Source organism: Salvelinus alpinus, chromosome 1, assembly GCF_045679555.1.
Source record: "Salvelinus alpinus chromosome 1, SLU_Salpinus.1, whole genome shotgun sequence".
In the NCBI taxonomy this organism is placed as follows: domain Eukaryota; kingdom Metazoa; phylum Chordata; class Actinopteri; order Salmoniformes; family Salmonidae; genus Salvelinus; species Salvelinus alpinus.
This window is the reverse complement of record NC_092086.1, coordinates 26,366,100-26,387,744: the sequence shown is the minus strand read 5'-3', so window position 1 is coordinate 26,387,744 and position 21,645 is coordinate 26,366,100. Positions and strand designations below refer to the sequence as shown.

At 39.6% G+C, this 21,645-nt stretch overlaps 1 protein-coding gene across 3 annotated transcripts in view; it reads right to left on the bottom strand.

Annotated features, from left to right (window-relative positions):
* The window catches only part of LOC139572104 (nuclear GTPase SLIP-GC-like), a 55,828-nt gene extending 35,419 nt beyond the window's left edge, over nt 1–20,409 (bottom strand). For 2 of the 3 annotated variants that reach the window (XM_071394878.1, XM_071394880.1), the window contains exons 1-14: nt 20,319–20,408; nt 17,114–17,195; nt 16,766–16,881; nt 16,088–16,177; nt 15,823–15,914; nt 15,645–15,729; nt 15,026–15,074; nt 12,905–12,991; nt 11,429–11,522; nt 11,117–11,333; nt 6,034–6,261; nt 5,627–5,827; nt 1,651–1,911; nt 1,161–1,254 (exon numbers count right to left, since the gene is read on the bottom strand). In XM_071394878.1, the coding sequence (XP_071250979.1) occupies nt 1,161–1,254; nt 1,651–1,911; nt 5,627–5,827; nt 6,034–6,261; nt 11,117–11,333; nt 11,429–11,522; nt 12,905–12,991; nt 15,026–15,074; nt 15,645–15,729; nt 15,823–15,914; nt 16,088–16,177; nt 16,766–16,881; nt 17,114–17,186 (1,687 nt within the window). In that variant the 5' untranslated portion in view covers nt 17,187–17,195; nt 20,319–20,408. Of the gene's footprint in view, nt 1–1,160; nt 1,255–1,650; nt 1,912–5,626; nt 5,828–6,033; nt 6,262–11,116; nt 11,334–11,428; nt 11,523–12,904; nt 12,992–15,025; nt 15,075–15,644; nt 15,730–15,822; nt 15,915–16,087; nt 16,178–16,765; nt 16,882–17,113; nt 17,196–20,318 lie in introns of all 3 variants that reach the window. The other variant, XM_071394881.1, reaches the window with a different exon arrangement.
* Between the last annotated feature and the right edge of the window lie 1,236 nt (nt 20,410–21,645).

Here is a 21,645-nt window from a genome sequence, read left to right as displayed (position 1 = left end):
GCATTACAAAACACACAAATCATCTCAAAGAGAGCATAGGCAGGTAAATACAGGACACAATTAGATGTAATCTGTCTCTGAAGGCTTAGAAAAAAGTTTTACAAAAGGGTTCTTTGCAGAGGGATAGGGTTATCCAGGAACCGTTTGAGCATAATAACCCTCTTTGGAAGACAATCGTTCTTTGTAAGGCAAGTGGTTCTACCTTGAACCTTTAACATCCTAAGAACAGTTTTTAGAAGAAAGAGTTCTTAGATGATTCTCTGGAAGACAAAAGGATTCTTTGGAAGGCAAGAAGGGTTCTACATAGACCATATATAATATTTCCCAGCATGCTCTATTGCAGGGAGATTTTCAGAATTGTTTGTTTTGCAGTAATATGTGTTTTTTTCTGCATGTACATTGATTGGTTGATACATTTTATGCTACATAAAGATATATAACATACTGTTTTCTAAACTTATCCAATCTGATGGATGTATTGCACCCGTTACTGAGATGGTTGTTCCAGTTTAGATGATTGAGGGGGTCTCAGTATTCAATCTTCTTTACCCTGGCAGTCATTCTGAATGCAGGTTGCAGGTGACAATTCCACTTGTTGGATATCCTTACTCTGGCTGGATTCCAATAGGAATTAGACATTACTTTGCAAGCCAGCATAATGTGACTTGAAGGCCTGATGTGGCCTGTGAACCAGGATATTCCAAACACCACTGTGTTAGGGTATAACTAGGCCCTCAAAGAAAGGCTTTGTGTTATGTGGAATGTATTGTCAAAAATAATAACATTTAAATGCTAATAAGGCAGGTGGAACTATTCATAGAGGGTTCTAGCAAGAACCCTCCAAAGATAAGAAGGGTTGTCAGTAGAACCTTTCATAGACAGTTCTAGGCAAAACCCTTCATAGAGTGTTCTAGGTAGAACCATATACAGGGGTTCTTTGAAGAACGCTACAAAGAGGGTTCTAGGTAGAACCATATACAGGGGTTCTTTGAAGAACCCTACATAGAGGGTTCTAGACAGAACCCTCTGCAAACGGTTCCCAAGCACCAAAAATAGTTGCCCTGTGGGGACAAACCGAAGAACCCTGTACGGTTCAACTAAGCACCTTTTTTCTAATAGTGTATGTCGGAGAATCAAAAAAACACGTTTAGTTATCGTACCTGTCTCTTCTTGTTGCAAATGCTTTTCCTTTTGGTATTCCGTGGAACTCACAGTAAACACCTGAAGGAAATCCTTTCCCCCACTGAAGTGTTTCTGAAAGGTGTTAATGAGACAATGACAGCCAATTAAATAATGTCCACACACTGACATTTTGCAAGGTCTAAAAATGAATATTCGTTGTGCTCATGCGGAGCTCAAGGAGATGTGCTTCAACTAATTTAAAGTAATCAAATATATTTTAAAGATTTTGAAGAATATGACTGATAAATATCAGATTAGAATAACTGTCTTAACTTATTGTAAATAAAAATAAGCACCTATTACTCAATTGTTTGTTTTGTATATTAGACAACGAAAATGTCTGATCAAAAGCTTTAGTGTACAATGTAATCTTGCTCTCATGGAATTCCTACATCTTCACCACTACAACATACAGTATGAGCATGTTGACAAGTCACAAAAGATTCCTTTATGTCAGTTGGGACTTACCTTGACTTCTTTTTGTTTGTTGAATTTGTCCCTCACTTGCCTCTTGGTTGTTTCATTTCTGCGCAAAATAAAGGTACGTGCATTTGCCTTTTGATTTTCCTCAATGTCGTCTGTCTTGGTGCAGATGAAACTGATGCTTCGACATTCTCCACCAGGCCCGATGAGGCTAACGGTGCTGTCTAAAATCTCCCATGATTCCTTTTCTGAAGTTGCTCGTGCAATGTCGCTTACAATCCACACAGCAGAGCAGTTTCCAACAAACTGAAGAAGTGTAAAATTAACTTAAAACGTTCCAACAGTATAGGTATAATATACACAATATATTATTCATAGCATACATAGCTTTTATAGGCCTACACACATGGCTTTTATAGGCCTACACACATAGCTTTTATAGGCCTACATACATAGCTTTTATAGGCCTACATACATAGCTTTTATAGGCCTACATACATAGCTTTTATAGGCCTACACACATAGCTTTTATAGGCCTACACACATAGCTTTTATAGGCCTACACACATAGCTTTTATAGGCCTACACACATAGCTTTTATAGGCCTACATACATAGCTTTTATAGGCCTACATACATAGCTTTTATAGGCCTACATACATAGCTTTTATAGGCCTACATACATAGCTTTTATAGGCCTACATACATAGCCGCGGGAAGTAGAGGTGCTAAGGGTGCTGCAGCATCCCCTGAAAAATCAACAACAACAAAAAAAATTTTTTTATGTTTTTATTTAATAAAAATACACTCAAATAGTGCACTGGGCGTTTACTAGTATTAGTGGACCTATATAGACATCTATAGTGCAGGCAAAAAAAAAATTCAGCACCTCTGTTTTAGCTAGTTGTTGAATTTATGTTGAATTAATAACAGTATCTTACAGGATTTTAGATGGAATTGTAAGAGTTATTGCCCCGTCATTTTGCTATTGTTATTTTCATGGATTCCAGAAAGAACAAAACCCTGTCCTCAAATATTTACATCAAAAGGTGCAAAGTTATGGGCAAAGTGTCACGCCCTTTTTATTCTCTATGTTTGGTTGGTCAGGGTGTGACTCGGGTGGGAAACTCTATGTTCTTTATTTCTATGTTTTGGCCGGGTATGGTTCTCAATCAGGGACAGCTGTCTATAGTTGTCTCTGATTGGGAATCATACTTAGGCAGCCTGTTTTTCCAGCTTAGTTTTGTGGGATGTTGTTTTTTGTTAGCTCTGTGAAGCCTACAGAACGTGACGTTCGATATTCTTTTGTTGTTTTGTTTGGTGTTCTGAGTAAATAAAGAATCATGAACATGTACCACGCTGCACATTGGTCCACTTCTTCCGATGGGCGTTACACAAAGACAGAAAGCATCCACATCAACAAAAAAAGTACACTTTATCAACTAACATGGAAAACAGCCACATTGTGCGCAGTATTAATTTACCATCCTTACAAACCACTTAATGTAAATGTTCATTATTGTATTAAGCAGAGGCTGGTCAACTAGGTTTGTACCTGTAGACTTTCCATCACCATGAAGAAAAACAATGCACAATACACTAATGGACTACATTGCGACATCAAGTGATTTGTGATGATGTGATGTGTTGATGTTGCTCAGCCTCGCAAGGCTGCAGGCCCAGACGGCATTCCCAGCCGCATCCTCAGAGCATGCGCAGACCAGCTGGCTGGTGTGTTTACGGACATATTCAATCAATCCTTATCCCAGTCTGCTGTTCCCACATGCTTCAAGAGGGCCACCATTGTTCCTGTTCCCAAGAAAGCTAAGGTAACTGAGCTAAAGCACTTCTGTCATCATGAAGTGCTTTGAGAGAATAGTCAAGGACCATATCACCTCCACCCTACCTGACACCCTAGACCCACTCCAATTTGCTTACCGACCCAATAGGTCCAGACGACGCAATCGCAACCACACTGCACACTGCCCTAACCCATCTGGACAAGAGGAATACCTATGTGAGAATGCTGTTCATCGACTACAGCTCAGCATTTAACACCATAGTACCCTCCAAACTCGTCATCAAGCTCGAGACCCTGGGTCTCGACCCTGCCCTGTGCAACTGGGTACTGGACTTCCTGACGGGCCGCCCCCAGGTGGTGAGGGTAGGTAACATCCCCACCCCGCTGATCCTCAACACTGGGGCTCCACAAGGGTGCGTTCTGAGCCCTCTCCTGTACTCCCTGTTCACGCACGACTGCGTGGCCATGCACGCCTCCAACTCAATCATCAAGTTTGCGGACGACACTACAGTGTTAGGCTTGATTACCAACAACGACGAGACGGCCTACAGGGAGGAGGTGAGGGCCCTCGGAGTGTGGTGTCAGGAAAATAACATCACACTCAATGTCAACAAAACAAAGGAGATGATTGTGGACTTCAGGAAACAGCAGAGGGAGCACCCCCCATCCACATCGACGGGACAGTAGTGGAGAGGGTAGTAAGTTTTAAGTTCCTCGGCGTACACATCACGGACAAACTGAATTGGTCCACCCACACAGACAGCGTTGTGAAGAAGGCGCAGCAGCGCCTCTTCAACCTCAGGAGGCTGAAGAAATTCGGCTTGTCACCAAAAGCACTCACAAACTTCTATAGATGCACAATCGAGAGCATCCTGTCGGGCTGTATCACCGCCTGGTACGGCAACTGCTCCGCCCACAACCGTAAGGCTCTCCAGAGTGTAGTGAGGTCTGCACAACGCATCACCGGGGGCAAACTACCTGCCCTCCAGGACACCTACACCACCCGATGTCACAGGAAGGCCATAAAGATCATCAAGGACAACAACCACCCGAGCCACTGCCTGTTCACGCCGCTATCATCCAGAAGACGAGGTCAGTACAGGTGCATCAAAGCAGGGACCGAGAGACTGAAAAACAGCTTCTATCTCAAGGTCAACAGACTGTTAAACAGCCACAACTAACATTTAGTCGCTGCTGCCAACATACTGACTCAACTCCAGCCACTTTAATAATGGGAATTGATGGAAATGTATGTAAAAATGTATCGCTAGCCACTTTAAACAATGTATAATGTTTACATACCCTACATTACTCATCTCATATGTATATGTATATACTGTACTCTATATCATCTACTGCATCTTGCCATCTTTATGTAATACATGTATCACTAGCCACTTTAAACTATGCCACTTTATGTTTATATACCCTACATTACTCATCTCATATGTATATACTGTACTCTATACCATCTACTGCATCTTGCCTATGCCGTTCTGTACCATCACTCATTCATATATCTTTATGTACATATTCTTTATCCCTTTACACTTGTGTGTATAAGGTAGTAGTTGTGGAATTGTTAGGTTAGATTACTCGTTGGTTATTACTGAATTGTCAGAACTAGAAGCACAAGCATTTCGCTATACTCGCATTAACATCTGCTAACCATGTGTATGTGACAAATAACATTTGATTTGATTTGATTTGGAAGAGCATGGTGCTTACACTGCTAGGGTTGTGGATTTGATTCCCACAGGGGACCAGTATGAAAATGTATGCACTCACTACTGAAAGTTGCTCTGTATAAGAGTGTCTACTAAAATGGGTAAGAAATTAAAAGACCATTTCAGCTTTCACTTTGAAACAAGTTGCATTTGCAAAGTATTTAAAGAAAAATAATTCACCAAAGTAGTGCACTGGGCCTTTACTAGTCCTGTATTAGGGACCGACATAGACGTCTTCAGCGCGGGCGATTTCTTTTCTTCTGCATACCAAACTACTTCCCGCAGCTATGATTATATAATATGTATTTATTAATCAATTGTACATAAGTATAAATAAACTAAAGTACATAGATATAGCCAGCCATTTGGACCTGTACCTATGATATTGATACTAACCTATGACGTTGATCTAACATCAACCAAATTAGAAGCTGCATGAATACAATTCTAAACAGATCATGGGATCATCATCAATAAGAATTATCAATAATTACCGATTTCCACATCTCATCTCTGCTCTTGTTGCAGTCTCCATTGCCTGGAAGATCAACCAGCACAACATGCTCCAGCAGGTCTTTGGAGTTTGGAACCTTGATGGTTATACACTTCACAAGTGGCCAATACTGTCTGTTAAATGTATCACTCTGTGTGTCACTCCGTGTGTAACAGGTTATCTTTTCAGAGAGTTCTTCTGCCTGCAATTGTAATAAAGAATCATTACATGCAATGATGAAAAAAATAAGGGTTTTTCTTAAAATAACGCATTGACAAAGATCAAAGAACCTAACAGATTTGTAATCAGTCTGGTTGCCGACCTAAAATGTTTTTTTAACCAAAATATATATTTTTACAAAAGCACAAAATCTTCACGGAAGTGAACTACCATGACAATGTCACTTACTGTATCACATAGAAATATTTTCTTCACTGATAAACGGAACTCTGGAATTTCTCTGAAGTGCATTCTGTCCATTAATTCTTCTAAGGTTGCCCCACGTCCATCTTTTCCATACAAAGCTGATATCTTTTCATCATCGTCATCATCATCATCATCCCTTTCCTGGTCTTCATCATTTCCATCCTCATAAGATCTGTCTCTGAAGATGGACGATAGCTCCTCTTTCCATTCCTAATAAAAAGGTAAAGCCATAACAAATGTGTAATACATACTGTATCTCTTTGTGTTACGAAACAACCTAACCAGCCTACTTCTAACGCTACACTAGCAATGCAATGTCTAGGGGTCCAAGGCCATATGGAATTGTTGTAAGATGGTCATACCATAGGTCAATTAGCTATTTGATGTTGAATTTTAGGACACACATATATACAGTGGTGCAAAAAAGTATTTAGTCAGCCACCAATTGTGCAAGTTCTCCCACTTAAAAAGATGAGAGAGGCCTGTAATTTTCATCATAGGTACACTTCAACTATGACAGACAAAATGAGAAAAGGATTAGGATTTTTTATGAATTTATTTGCAAATTATGGTGGAAAATAAGTATTTGGTCAATAACAAAAGTTTATCTCAATACTTTGTTATATACCCTTTGTTTGCAATGACAGTGTAACGTCCTGACCAGAGTTATTATGTGTTTTGCTTGTTTAGTGTTGGTCAGGACGTGAGCTGGGTGGGAATTCTATGTTGTGTGTCTAGTTTGTCTGTTTCTATGTCCAGCCTAATATGGTTCTCAATCAGAGGCAGATGGTAATCGTTGTCCCTGATTGAGAATCATATATAGGAGGCTTGTTTGGTGTTGGGATTTTGTGGGTGTTTGTTTCCTGTCTCTGTGTTTGTTCTGCACCAGATAGGACTGTCTCGGTTTTCACGGTTTGTTATTTTGTTTGTTGTGTGTAGTGTTCACTTGTGCTTTATTAAACATGTTGAACACTAGCCGCGCTGCATTTTGGTCCTCTCTTTCACCCCAGGAAGAAAGCCGTTACAGACAGAGGTCAAACGTTTTCTGTAAGTCTTCACAAGGTTTTCACACACGGTTGCTGGTATTTTGGCCCATTCCTCCATGCAGATCTCCTCTAGAGCAGTGATGTTTTGGGGCTGTTGCTGGGCAACACGGACTTTCAACTCCCTCCAAAGATTTTCTATGGGGTTGAGATCTGGAGACTGGCTAGGCCACTCCAGGACCTTGAAATGCTTCTTACGAAGCCACTCCTTCTTTGCCCGGGCGGTGTGTTCGGGATCATTGTCATGCTGAAAGACCCAGCCACGTTTCATCTTCAATGCCCTTGCTGATAGAAGGAGGTTTTCACTCAAAATCTCACGATACATGGCCCCATTCCTTCTTTCCTTTACACGGATCAGTCGTCCTGGTCCCTTTGCAGAAAAACAGCCCCAAAGCATGATGTTTCCACCCCCATGCTTCACAGTAGGTATGGTGTTCTTTGGATGCAACTGAGCATTCTTTGTCCTCCAAACACGACGAGTTGAGTTTTTACCAAAAAGTTATATTTTGGTTTCATCTGACCATATGACATTCTCCCAATCTTCTTCTGGATCATCCAAATGCTCTCTAACAAACTTCAGACAGGCCTGGACATGTACTGGCTTAAGCAAGGGGACACATCTGGCACTGCAGGATTTGAGTCCCTGGCGGCGTAGTGTGTTACTGATGGTAGGCTTTGTTACTTTGGTCCCAGCTCTCTGCAGGTCATTCACTAGGTCCCCCCGTGTGGTTCTGGGATTTTTGCTCACCGTTCTTGTGATCATTTTGACCCCACGGGGTGAGATCTTGCGTGGAGCCCCAGATCGAGGGAGATTATCAGTGGTCTTGTATGTCTTCCATTTCTTAATAATTGCTCCCACAGTTGATTTCTTCAAACCAAGCTGCTTACCTATTGCAGATTCAGTCTTCCCAGCCTGGTGCAGGTCTACAATTTTGTTTCTGGGGTCCTTTGACAGCTCTTTGGTCTTGGCCATAGTGGAGTTTGGAGTGTGACTGTTTGAGGTTGTGGACAGGTGTCTTTTATACTGATAACAAGTTCAAACAGGTGGCATTAATACAGGTAACGAGTGGAGGACAGAGGAGCCTCTTAACGAAGAAGTTACAGGTCTGTGAGAGCCAGAAATCTTGCTTGTTTGTAGGTGATCAAATACTTATTTTCCACCATAATTTGCAAATAAATTCATAAAAAATCCTACAATGTGATTTTCTGGATTTTTTTTTCTCATTTTGTCTGTCATAGTTGAAGTGTACCTATGATGAAAATTACAAGCCTCTCATCTTTTTAAGTGGGAGAACTTGCACAATTGGTGGCTGACTAAATACTTTTTTGCCCCACTGTATATATATATGAGATTCTTCAAATAGCCATCCTTTGCCTTGATGACAGCTTTGCACACTCTTGGCATTCTCTCAACCAGCTTCATCTGGAATGAGTTTCCAACAGTCTTGAAGAGTTCCCACATATGCTGTTGGCTGTTTTCCTTCACTCTGCGGTCTGACTCATCCCAAACCATCTCAATTTGGTTGAGGTCAGGGGGTTGTGGAGGCCAGATCTGATGCAGCACTCCATCACTCTCCTTGTTGGTAAAATAGCCCTTACACAGCCTGGAGATGGGTCTTTGCCCTGTTGAAAAACAAATGATAGTCCCCCAAAGCCCACACCAGATGGGATGGCATATCATTGCAGAATGCTGTGGTAGCCATGCTGCTTAAGTGTGCCTTGAATTTTAAATAAATCACAGACAGTGTCACCAGCAATGCACCCGCACACCATAACACCTCATCCATGCTTTACGGTGGGAAATATACATTCGGAGATCATTCGTTCACCCACATCGAGTCTCACAAAGACCCAAAAAATCTAATTTGGACTCCAGACCAAAGGACAAAATTCCACCTGTGTAATGTCCATTGCTCGTGTTTCTTGGCCCAAGCAAGTCTCTTCTTATTATTGGTGTCCTTTTGTACTGGTTTCTTTGCAGCAATTCGACCATGAAGGCCTGATTTACACAGTCTCCTCTGAACAGATGTTGAGATGTCTGTTACTTGAACTCTGTGAAGCATTTACTTGGGCTGCAATTTCTGAGGTTGGTAACTCTAATGAACGTATCCTCTGCAGCAGAGATAACTCTGGGTCTTCCATTCCTTTGGTGTTCCTCATGAGAGACAGGTTCATTATAGCGCTTGATGGTTTTTGCGACTGCACTTGAAGAATCTTGAAAAGTCCTTGACATTTTCCGTATTGACTGACCTTCATGTCTTAAAGTACTGATGGACTGTCGTTTCTCTTGCTTATTTGAGCTGTTCTTGCCATAATATGGACTTAGTCTCTTAACCAAATAGGGCTATCTTCTGTATACCTCCCCATACCTTGTCACAACACAACTGATTGGCTCAAACGCATTAAGAAGGAAAGAAGTTCCACATTATTAACTTCTAAGAAGGCACACCTGTTAATTAAAATGCATTTCAACTACCTCATGAAGCTGGTTGAGAGAATGTCAAGTGTGCAAAGCTGTCATCAAAGCAAAGTGTGGCTATTTGAAGAATCTCAAATCTGAAATATATTTTGATTTGTTTAACACTCTTTTGGTTACTACATGATTCCATATGTGTTATTTCATAGTTTTGATGTGTTCACTATTATTCTACAATGTAGAAAATATTAGCATTTTAGAAAAATCAATGACTGAGTAGGTGTTCTGAAACTTTTGACCGGTAGTGTATATATATATATATATATATATATATATATATATATGAAATATATTTGCAACAAAACTTACTTCCATAAATTTTAACCCGGTAACCAGTACCGGGTTACCTTCAGACAAGTCTTGTAAAGCTTGTGGGTGTCGTTGTATATGTTGTATGTGTTCATGATAGTCTCAGCTTTCGATGGTGGGGTCATATTAATTTGTAGCCTAAACCCTTTCAACTCTACAGACCGAAGTTGGCACCTTCGCTCTACTGACTTCAGATGAGTCCCGTGAATCTTGTGGTGGTCGTAGAGCAAACCAGAGAACACCCCCGAGTTTTTAGCATAAATGCTAGATATCTTATTTTCGGAATGTCTTCTGGTCTGAAAAACACTGCCTCCTTCCACCGAAGATGCGGAAGGTCGACATCGGCGGATGTGGTGGATTGAGACGCAGCCCATGCACAAAACCAGATATCTTTAGCTTAAACAGACAGATGTTGATGTGTTTTTTATTATGCTAATTAGATGCCCATGAGTCAATCGACAAGCCTGGCACATCACCTGGACACGGTTGCTACTGCGCCTAGGGATGAGGTGTGGAAGTGAAAGTGTAGTGTCTATTTGTGACCTACTACTAATCTATCTACAGTATCTATTGTATAACACCTGGAACACACTCAATTGAGCATCCAAAACACATATAAGAAACTGTACACTCTGACCCAATTTACACCTTGCATTATCCCTATCCAAACTGCTGGGATAGGATTACATTCTGAACTCTGGCCTTGCATTTATTTACAATTACACCTGGTATTAAAACGCTTGCAATTACACCTGGTATTACTTGCAATTACACCTGGTATTAAAACGCTGGCAATTACACCTGGTATTACTTGCAATTACACTTGGTACTAAAACGCTTGCAATTTGGACGGATTGTGTCTGCACTGTGTTCGGATCTCACTTTTCCCTTGAATTTAAGACATCTTCATGACTGAATGGCACAGCAAACCATCGGATATGCCCTGAAATATTTTGATGTGCAACCTGGAATAAAAATGTAAGGGGACCAGCGCTTCTACCAGGAAGCCCCTCCCCCCAAACATGTGCCGTGATGTGCAGTGATGTTAAGGTACATTGTATTGTTGTTTCTTATATTGTTGTTTCTTTTAATACAAGGTGTATATTGGGTCAATGACGGACTTTGATTCAGATCTAAGTTTTAGTTACCTTGATATGTTTCAAAGAAGCCTTCCATTAATTGTACTATTTATCATGACACCACTTTCAAAACATTGTGATAAAACAGGTGCTATTACCTTCTCTGTGATAAACTCAATCTCAGCGATGTATTTAGAGTCTGTCATATTGGCCTCCACCTGAATCATGACCGAGGTGCACGCCCCTTGGTTTCCAGAGGGTAGCAGTTTCTTCTCACCCAAGATGGTGTTAATCAAGAAGCTCTTACCAGCTCCAGTCTTCCCAAAAACACCCACTATCTCTTTTTTGTCTTTCTCCAATGTTTGGATTTTACCTCTGTAAGAAATGAAAGACCAAAACAATTAAAGCAATTTAGTGGCCTGTATGAGTCTTTCTCCATGTGTTTTCTCTTCACATTTAAAAATGCTTACCTGAGGAAGTCAATGAGTTTCGTAGAAGGCAGATCATCAAGTTTGCTTTCGACACGTTGCATGATCTTCTTCACCTCTGTCTTGGTTTCAATTTCTGGCAGAGTTAAACACAGGTCACCAACCAGCTATAATCTTGTTGTGTCAACATGTTTATAAAGGTGGAAAGGATATTACAGGGAAATAATGAGAGGAATGCACAGTGGCATTCAGATCTACTATATCAAAAACTGAGATAAAATGTTGTTGTGTGCTGATGTTTTTACATTATGTGTTGAGTTAAAGGAGTACTCCACTGAAATAACCATACATTTACTACTGTTATAGAGATGGCTACAAGAGCAGAACACTGGACTTAATAACATCACTTTGGAGGTCTGAAAACATCTGAAAAATTACAGTCAACTGTAGGATTAAGGATTAGCCCCTTATTTTCAATTTTCGCCTAAAATGACATACCCAAATCTAACTGCCTGTCGCTCTGGCCCTGAAGCAAGAATATACATATTCTTGGTACCATTTGAAAGGAAACACTTTGACGTTTATGGAAATGTGAAAGGAATGTTGGAGAATGTAACACAATAGATCTGGTAAAAGATAATACGAAGAAAAAAACAACCGTTCTTTTGTATTTTTTTGTACCATCATCTTTGAAATGCAAGAGAAAGGCCATAATGTATTATTCCAGCCCAGGTGCACTTGATATTTTGGCCACTAGATGGCATCAGTGTATGTGCAAAGTTTAAGACTGATCCAATGAACCATTGCATTTCTGTTCATACTTCTGAATCAAGACTGCCCAAATGTGCCTAATTTGTCTATGAATAACTTTTCATGTTCAAAATTGTGCTCTCTCCTCAAACAATAGCATGGTATTCTTTCACTGCAATAGCAACTGTAAATTGGACAGTGCACTTAGATTAACAAGAATTTAAGCTTTCTGCCAATATCAGATATGTCTATGTCCTGGGAAATGTTCTTGTTACTTACAACCTCATGCTAATCGCATTAGCCTACATTAGCTCAACCGTCCCGTGGAAGGGACACCGATCCCGGAGAAGTTTTATGGAGACACCAGTTAGTCCTCTCACTCAAACCCTTGTAATGTTTTTTGTCTTATGTTGTCCCTACCCCAAATGATTCTTGTCATGTTACTAAATGTATCCAGATTATATTTTATATTTCATTATCAATAAATGCAGCAAAAAGTACAGTAAATATAAAATACTCCAAAAATCTATCAGTGTAATGTTTGGATTCAGTCATGTGTCAAGTGTACTGTGATGTTATCACCTTTAGTCTATACCTTTCCCATCATCTCCAAACTGTTCCCTTTTAATTGCTACCATGGTTATGCATCTGCTTTCCATATTTCTTCTGTAAGAACATTTCAGTTTAGCCCTAGGCATGGAGGTCAATTCCCACAACTGTAAAGGGTTCAAATGATTGTGGTTCATATCAACACCATCATCCACCTACCAAGTGTTTCAGTTATTCTGACTGCGGCACCACGTTGATGTTTCTTTCTTTGCTTATTTGCATCGGTCTCATCAGATTTTCTTTTGCCTGGAAACAATTGGAAACATATTTTATTAATGAATACACAAACCATCCAGCAGCAGTAACAGATCTTCCAATCTCGTTATAGCCAATGATGTTATGCAAATGATTTGCATCAGTCGGTGAAAAAGCATTTCAGATTGTCTACTTACTGCATGCTTATGATAAACGGTACAAAGGGGTAGTATATATAATTCAATAGTACGACTTATGATTTACTAAGTGATTTAAATATATATATATATATATATATATATATATATATATATATATATATATATATATATATATATATATATACAGTATATCACAAAAGTGAGTACACCCCTCACATTTTTGTAAATATTTGAGTATATCTTTTCATGTGACAACACTGAAGAAATGACACTTTGCTACAATGTAAAGTAGTGAGTGTACATCTTGTATAACAGTGTACATTTGCTGTCCCCTCAAAATAACTCGACACACAGCCATTAATGTCTAAACCGCTGGCAACAAAAGTGAGTACACCCCTAAGTGAAAATGTCCAAATTGGGCCCAATTAGCCATTTTCCCTCCCCGGTGTCATGTGACTTGTTAGTGTTACAAGGTCTCAGGTGTGAATGGGGAGCAGGTGTGTTAAATTTGGTGTCATCGCTCTCACACTCCCTCATACTGACTGGTCACTGGAAGTTCAACATGGCACCTCATGGCAAAGAACTCTCTGAGGATCTGAAAAAAAGAATTGTTGCTCTACATAAAGATGTCCTGGGCTATAAGAAGATTGCCAAGACCCTGAAACTGAGCTGCAGCACGGTGGCCAAGACCATACAGCGGTTTAACTGGACAGGTTCCACTCATTAACAGGCCTCGCCATGGTCGACCAAAGAAGTTGAGTGCACGTGCTCAGCGTCATATCCAGAGGTTGTCTTTGGGAAATAGACGTATGAGTGCTGCCAGCATTGCTGCAGAGGTTGAAGGGGTGGGGGGTCAGCCTGTCAGTGCTCAGACCATACGCCGTATACTGCATCAAATTGGTCTGCATGGCTGTCGTCCCAGAAGGAAGCCTCTTCTAAAGATGATGCACAAGAAAGCCCGCAAACAGTTTGCTGAAGGCAAGCAGACTAAGGACATGGATTACTGGAACCATGTCCTGTGGTCTGATGAGACCAAGATAAACTTATTTGGTTCAGATGGTGTCAAGCGTGTGTGGCGGCAACCAGGTGAGGAGTACAAAGACAAGTGTGTCTTGCCTACAGTCAAGCATGATGGTGGGAGTGTCATGGTCTGGGGCTGCATGAGTGCTGCCGGCACTGGGGCGCTACCGTTCATTGAGGGAAACATGAATGCCAACATGTACTGTGACATACTGAAGCAGAGCATGATCCCCTCCTTTCGGAGACTGGGCCACAGGGCAGTATTCCAACATGATAACGACCCCAAACACACCTCCAAGATGACCACTGCCTTGCTAAAGAAGCTGAGGGTAAAGGTGATGGACTGGCCAAGCATGTCTCCTATTGAGCATCTGTGGGTCATCCTCAAACTGAAGGTGGAGGAGTGCAAGGTCTCTAACATCCACCAGCTCCATGATGTCGTCATGGAGGAGTGGAAGAGGACTCCAGTGGCAACCTGTGAAGCTCTGGTGAACTCCATGCCCAAGAGGGTTAAGGCAGTGCTGGAAAATGATGGTGGCCACACAAAATATTGACACTTTGGGCCCAATTTGGACATTTTCACTTAGGGGTGTACTCACTTTTGTTGCCAGCGGTTTAGACATTAATGGCTGTGTGTTGAGTTATTTTGAGGGGACAGCAAATGTACACTGTTATACAAGATGTACACTCACTACTTTACATTGTAGCAAAGTGTCATTTCTTCAGTGTTGTCACATGAAAAGATATACTCAAATATTTACAAAAATGTGAGGGGTGTACTCACTTTTGTGATATACTGTATATACATATATCACTTTAGATGTTTCGCATTGTCATCTTCTAAAACTGGTATTTTTGTGTTGTTTTTCTGTATGTGTAAATCTGAAACATCTGTGCTTTTCACCTGAAATATTCACTTGAAGAGAGGGTTTCTTACTGGTTGAGGGTTCACTCTGAAAAACATATAGATAATCAACAGGTTATTAACGGAATCATTCCACAAAACTTATCATAATTGCCTTAGTTTGAGACGCATTTTCTTGAATAATTTTTAGTCTCTTCCTGAATGTTGTTTTCACTGATAACCTTTGATTGATGTTGTTTATAGATTAGGTGACAGTAGATGTTTGCTATGTTGTATAGTGTTGCGACTATGAGAAAGTAGCAGGTAGCCTAGCGGTTAAGAGTGTTGGGGGATTAACCGAACAGTTGCTGGTTTGAAAACCCAAGCCGACTAGGTGAAAAATCACTTGCCCTTGAGCGAGGACCATGTCCCTAATTGCTCCTGTAAGTCGCTCTGCATAAGAGTGTCTGCCAAATGACTGAAATATAAAATGCTTGATAAATGCATTTCATTGTTATTATCTTAGTCCCTCTGGAGTGCTCTGTTATCCTAATCCTAGTGTATGATAGTCCATGTCTGTTAAATGGCATGAAATGTCCCAAGAGGTGATGCCTTGGGATCACCACTGAGCACTGCCTTAATTGTGACCACAGACACATGAGTTATAGATTTTACTCACATGGTCATACACTGTTTCTCCCACTCCAAACGTGTCGGTTGTGGGCACACTTCCTCCAAGTGTACCAAAGGGTTTATCCAATGACCTGGCGACAGAGTCACAACAATTGTCATTTTGTCCACGCCAACGGGGCATTATATGTAGTCAGTGATGAATAAAGGAATGATGTGTTGCTTACCTTTCAGTCTCTGAGCGTTTAGGAGGTTGATTTCTGAGAGGTTTTAGGATGTTTTTTTGACGAGGCTCTTGATTGACCATCTCACCAGTAACCTGGAGACAGAAACCGTGTTGGGTTGTAGGGTGACAAATATAAAGGTCTGTATGCTGATCTAAATAAAAAACTATGCATTTGGTTTAGGTAATTATTGTACTTTAGGGCTAGTGTACAGTACAGTACAGTTTCATGTACAGTAAATGGGTATATAGGACGGTAAAGATGGTACATTTCCTGAGGAACTCTTGGAGACCTTAATGGTGGCTGACAACGAAGTGGCCTCTTGAATGTTCATATCATCATTGTGTCGCTGCCGTTTCTGCAGTTAAAAAACATTAGAGGACTCTCAGTTAGGGTGACCACATGTCCCGGATTATGCCGGACAGTCCCGCATGTTGGCCTTTTGTCCCACGTCCCGCAACCAAACAATCATGGCCCGCATTTTATTTTACAAATTCCAACACCACTAATTTACAAAGGTCGATTTGTTCCGTATTTCAGTCAGGCATTCCATTCTGCAATGCAGGACATTTAAAACGTGTAGTGCATTTGAGGTTTAAAAAAGCTTCTGAAGTTTGTAATTTCCACTTTGAAATTTCACATTTGATTTTCCCTTTCGAAAATGTATCAACCCCTACAAAAATGCCCATTATTTATAAATCACACAATAATTCACATTTCTTGTTGCGACAGGATTACTTTCCTGCTGTTGCAAACTGACTCAAATTAAGATCCTACATGTGTAACACAAAATGGAACACAAAATCTCCTGTTATTCTAAGACATTTGTAAACTGAAAATATATGCCAGTACAGTGGACATGTTAGAGTACAATGTCACAGCTGAGAACTAAATGCAAACTGTTTATTCTGCACTACTGATGCAGTACTGATAAATTGTAAAGTACCTTCAGATATTTGTTGTGTTTTTTTCTAAATCTACACCTTGGTCCTGCTTTTGGGATCAACTTCATGAGGTCAGTCTCCTCAAGGGAGAGGAAACCTTCTTCATCAATTTCTTCATCTGAAAATCAGGAAACATGCATTTTAGGCATATTAATATCAGACAATAAGAATGACTGTATCAAATTAACAAATAAACATACATGTTTACAATTGAGGTGATATCTTTACTTTCATTTACAATAATACAATGCACAATACATACATTATTTTAATCAAATCAGTCAATAAATAATTTTATTATTACACAATGTATTATACAATGTATAATAATACATCACAAATGTCTTCACCTTCAAACCTCTGAATCAAGTCCCTGTGGTTCCACTCAGTTAATTTGTCTCTGACGAAATCAAATGATGCCATGAGACTTCACTATGAAGGGAGAGAAGCATAGTACAGTTCACATTTTTGTGGTAGGCGATATCACATACATTTTATTCCAAAAGGTGCAAGTGGAACTATAAAGATTAACATGATGATTTATTAAAACAACAAAAGCACATGGCATTCAGTATTTAAGCTTCATTTTCAAGAGAAAATCAAGTGCTCATGTTATTGTGAATCCCAACCATTTTGTTATTGTAGGATGTTAGCAGGAATGTTTCACATCAAAAAAAAAACAAAAAAAACAAATCATGATTCTACTGCTTATCTTCTCATATTATTGAACATGCAGGATTATTTGACATGACAACACATGAAGGATCATTTGTCTTATACTGTTAAAATGAGAGAGAGAGAGAGAGAGAGAGAGAGAGAGAGAGAGAGAGAGAGAGAGAGAGAGAGAGAGAGAGAGAGAGAGAGAGAGAGAGAGAGAGAGAGAGAGAGAGAGAGAGAGAGAGAGAGAGAGAGAGAGAGAGAGGTCAGATCTTAACGTGATCAGTCTTGTTGCAGATAATTTTCCTAATACACCACGTATAAAACTCCCTCCACGGAGGCCCTCCATGAAATTAGTTTCACCCCTGCCCTAACCCTTTTCCTAACCTTAACCTACTCCTCCTAACCTGCTAAGAAAAGTATATTTTTGACAAAAGCTTTATCCCTTCTAGGAAAAAACAGATTTACTCTGCATCCTCCATCTCTTCCAAACCGCCTCTTTCAAGGGTATTTTCTTTTCTTCGCCAAAAATATCAAAAAATCCTGGCCCATTATTTTGTAAAATACTGAACTTCCCCTTTAAGAAAACAATAAAAGAAGATTGGTTAATCCTCTAAATCAGTAATCGATTTATGGATGTGTTTGGACAATGTTTTATCCAACTCCTTAGACTTTCAGACATTCAACAGTAGTCTATGTGTCATAGGTCTCAGAAAAATTACATTTAGTTGTCCTTTTTTTTGCGAGGGGGACCTGGCAAGGGGTCAGCAGGAAGTAGTCAGCGTGTGCTTACAATTATGAGGCCTCTTTTTGTAGTGCGATGATTGGACAGTTTTGTGCGGTCATATTGTAATACTGCTTTGATTAGTCAAATTTGCAAGCCTTCACATAATACGTTTTACAGTTAAGAAATGAAAGCAAATTATGTATCTAGTCCATCCATTTCAAGAAGTCATAAGTATTTGGGCAAACTGACTTATAGTGTTGTTTTGAAACCGAATAACTAGCCGGCTAATATTGTTGCACTCGCTAATACTAGGGGTATTGGGCCAACCTGCAGAGGACACACTACATCACATATCTCTGCCCATGTCTCAGCTAGAGACACACAAGAATCACCTCCCTCACTAGGGAGACCCATTTCCTGGAAACCACTATGTGTTCTCAGAAATGTTGTGATGTTTTTTTTCCACTGTTCAGAGAAATGAGTCATTGAAGTTGGTAAGTTGGTGTCCTATCCTACATGCTGATATTACCAGGTTCTGACCACTAGATGGTGCTGTTTCTACATACATGTGCTTTTATTTGTTTTAGAATCCCCTTAATGCTAAAGGATACTTCACCCAAATGACAAATTGACATATTGGTTTCCTTACCCTGTAAGCAGTTTATGGAAAAGGTATGACAGCAACCCATGCTTTGGTTTTGCTTACCTGGCCCCTGTTTCAAATGCTATGTTTGTAGTATTTGTGTCACAAATCCAATACAAGTCAATGGTACCTATATTAGCATTTTCGCTAATATTATTTGATACTTTAGGAGTATTTCGACATGAAGAGTGAAAATGCAAATATCGGTACCATTGAGTACTACAAAAGCTACTAAGCTAACATATGAAATTGTTTTAAGGGGAACTTCAGTATTTAATTTTTTGTTGATTCCTCACCCTGAAAGTATGGGCCTGGAAAAAAGATCCCCAAATCACCTGAAATCCACTGATATCAAATGATATCAACTCAATATTTGTTAAAGGTGATATCAACTCAATATTTGTTAATATTACTTAAAGGTAATTTGGCCATAAACAATTTATATATATATATTGTATGTTTCACCAATGCACCAGTACAGAGGAGATGTATTTCTATAGTAGAACAGCTTTGTAATATCTGTAAAACATTCATCACTTTTCCATATCTCATTTGCAATAACTTTAGCATTGAATTATCACTTAACAAGATATTAATCAAAATCTGCATTCAATTTTATCCAAGTTAAACCCTAATTCATACAGCCACTTTGAAACACAAAATTATGTTTATAGTCACATTACATAAATTCACACTGGCAATCTACTGGTTTGAGTGCCAGAGCGCAGAATAATTTAAGAATTTACGAATGACCTAAACTTCGTTGTTATGACAGGTATAAGTAAACATCTGCTATAAAACTGAATTAAATTGTTGCCAGTAACACAGTTGCAGTCACGAACCCTCTTTATAACATGAAAACACCCTAGCAGCTCTACAAGGGCGAGTAAAATGTTCTTATTTGTGTCTATAAGTAGCTAACAAGCTAGCCAACTTTAGCCAGTTAGCTTGTGTGCTTGACTGCCGTTATGAGGTCAAAACACTCGGATCAACCCTATTCCAACACTCAGAGAGCAAAATGCTCTGAATTTACAAACAGACAATCTGACAACGCTCTAAATTTACAAACACCCAGAGCGCACTCTGACACTCTAGAATGAATTTACGAATGCAACCAATGTTTGCAAATCTCTTACATTACTCAATTTTGCTTATCTAATTTGCAGGAATTTATGCATTTAATTTTCACCTTGTAAGGTATTAATCCAAATCGGAATCAATTTAGCCCAAGCTTAACCCTAAACAGAGATAATTTAATTAATGTTGCTACTTATATAAAACAAATATATATTTTTATACTCACATTACATAAAGTTGCATATCTCTTAAAAATGACTGATTCGTTTTTTTACTCTGAAAGCAGTCCTAAAGGTATTTCAGGCATTTCTAAACAGTTTCTTTCAAAAACCTTTTGCATGAGGAAATTGAAGTTAATTCATGTCTTTCCTTTAAATGAGTCCACATTGATCAACTGAGAGTTGATCGTGAAATGTGTGAAACGTTTAAACAAAAATATGTTGATACTTACCACATAAAGGCAAGGTTCAGCAAATGTATATTCTGTGCTACTGACACAGTCCTCTAGCAAGAAAACACACTGAACAACAGGAGTATGTGGTGTTGAAAGCAGTACAGCCGTATGGGTATACTGTAGGTGTGGCTGTTCTTTGTCATGTTCTGACGCAGGTTAACATTTACTGGCATGAGTTTTGCCCTGGAGGCATAACTGAGCGATTTCTGCTAGAAGGGTAAAGTCAAAATTGACGATATTGTAAAAATTCATGAAAACGAAAATGGTCTTTTTGGTCTAATTTAATGTTAAGGTTAGGCAAAACTGAGCGGTTTCCTCTAGAAAGGCCAACTGCAAAGTCAAAATTGGCAATAATTGTAAAAATTCATGAAAACGAAAATGAGCATTTTGGTCTTAATTTAAGGTTATGGTTAAGGACTAGGGTTAGCAGTGTGGTTAAGAGTAGGGTTAAGGTTAGGTTTCAAATGAGATGTTATGACTTTGTGGCTGTGCCAGCTAGAGACCACTCTGCAGAGCTGCCTTCAGTACATGAGTCATCTCAAGCCAAGCTGCTGTTGTGACCGGTTTTCATATTCATTTGCATGCAAAATTATGCGAGGTACAAAAAACAAAAAGCACCTCAGTGTGGTAGCCATTCTTAACCCCTAATTTCCCCTCTAAAAAAATAGAATGACCTTGTTCGGTATATTACTGTGGTTGCGCAATAGTGCTTAAAACTTCATCGGGATAGGGGGCAGCATTTCGACTTTGAACAAATTGCGTGCCCAAACGAAATTTCCTCCTACTCTGTCCCAGAAGGTAATACATGCATATTATTATTACTATTGTATAGAAAACACTCTGAAGTTTCTAAAACTGTTTGAATTATTTCTTTAAGTATAACAGAACTCATTTGGCAGACAAAAACCTGAGAAGAGGTCAAAACAGGAAATGAGAACTCGATTTTCTAGATATGACTGAACAAACACTGCCTAGGGCTTCCACTAGATGTCACCGTCTTTAGATTTTAGTCTTATGATTCTACTATAAAGGAGGGGCTCATAGGAGCTGTTTTAGTGAGTGGTCATCAGAAATCTCAGTCTGGTTTTGCGCGTGAGGGAGAGAGAGTGCTCTCGTTCCAATGCTCTTTCTTCAGACAATGAAATTCTCCGGTTGGATCCTTATTGATGATTAATGTAAAACACATACTAAATATGGATTGCAAACATCATTTGACCTGTTTCTACGACCTGTAACGGAACTTTTAGAGTTTTTGTCTGGAGGGATTGTTCGTGCGTCATGAAAATGGATTCCTGGTCTGAACATGCTAACAACAAGTGGCTAA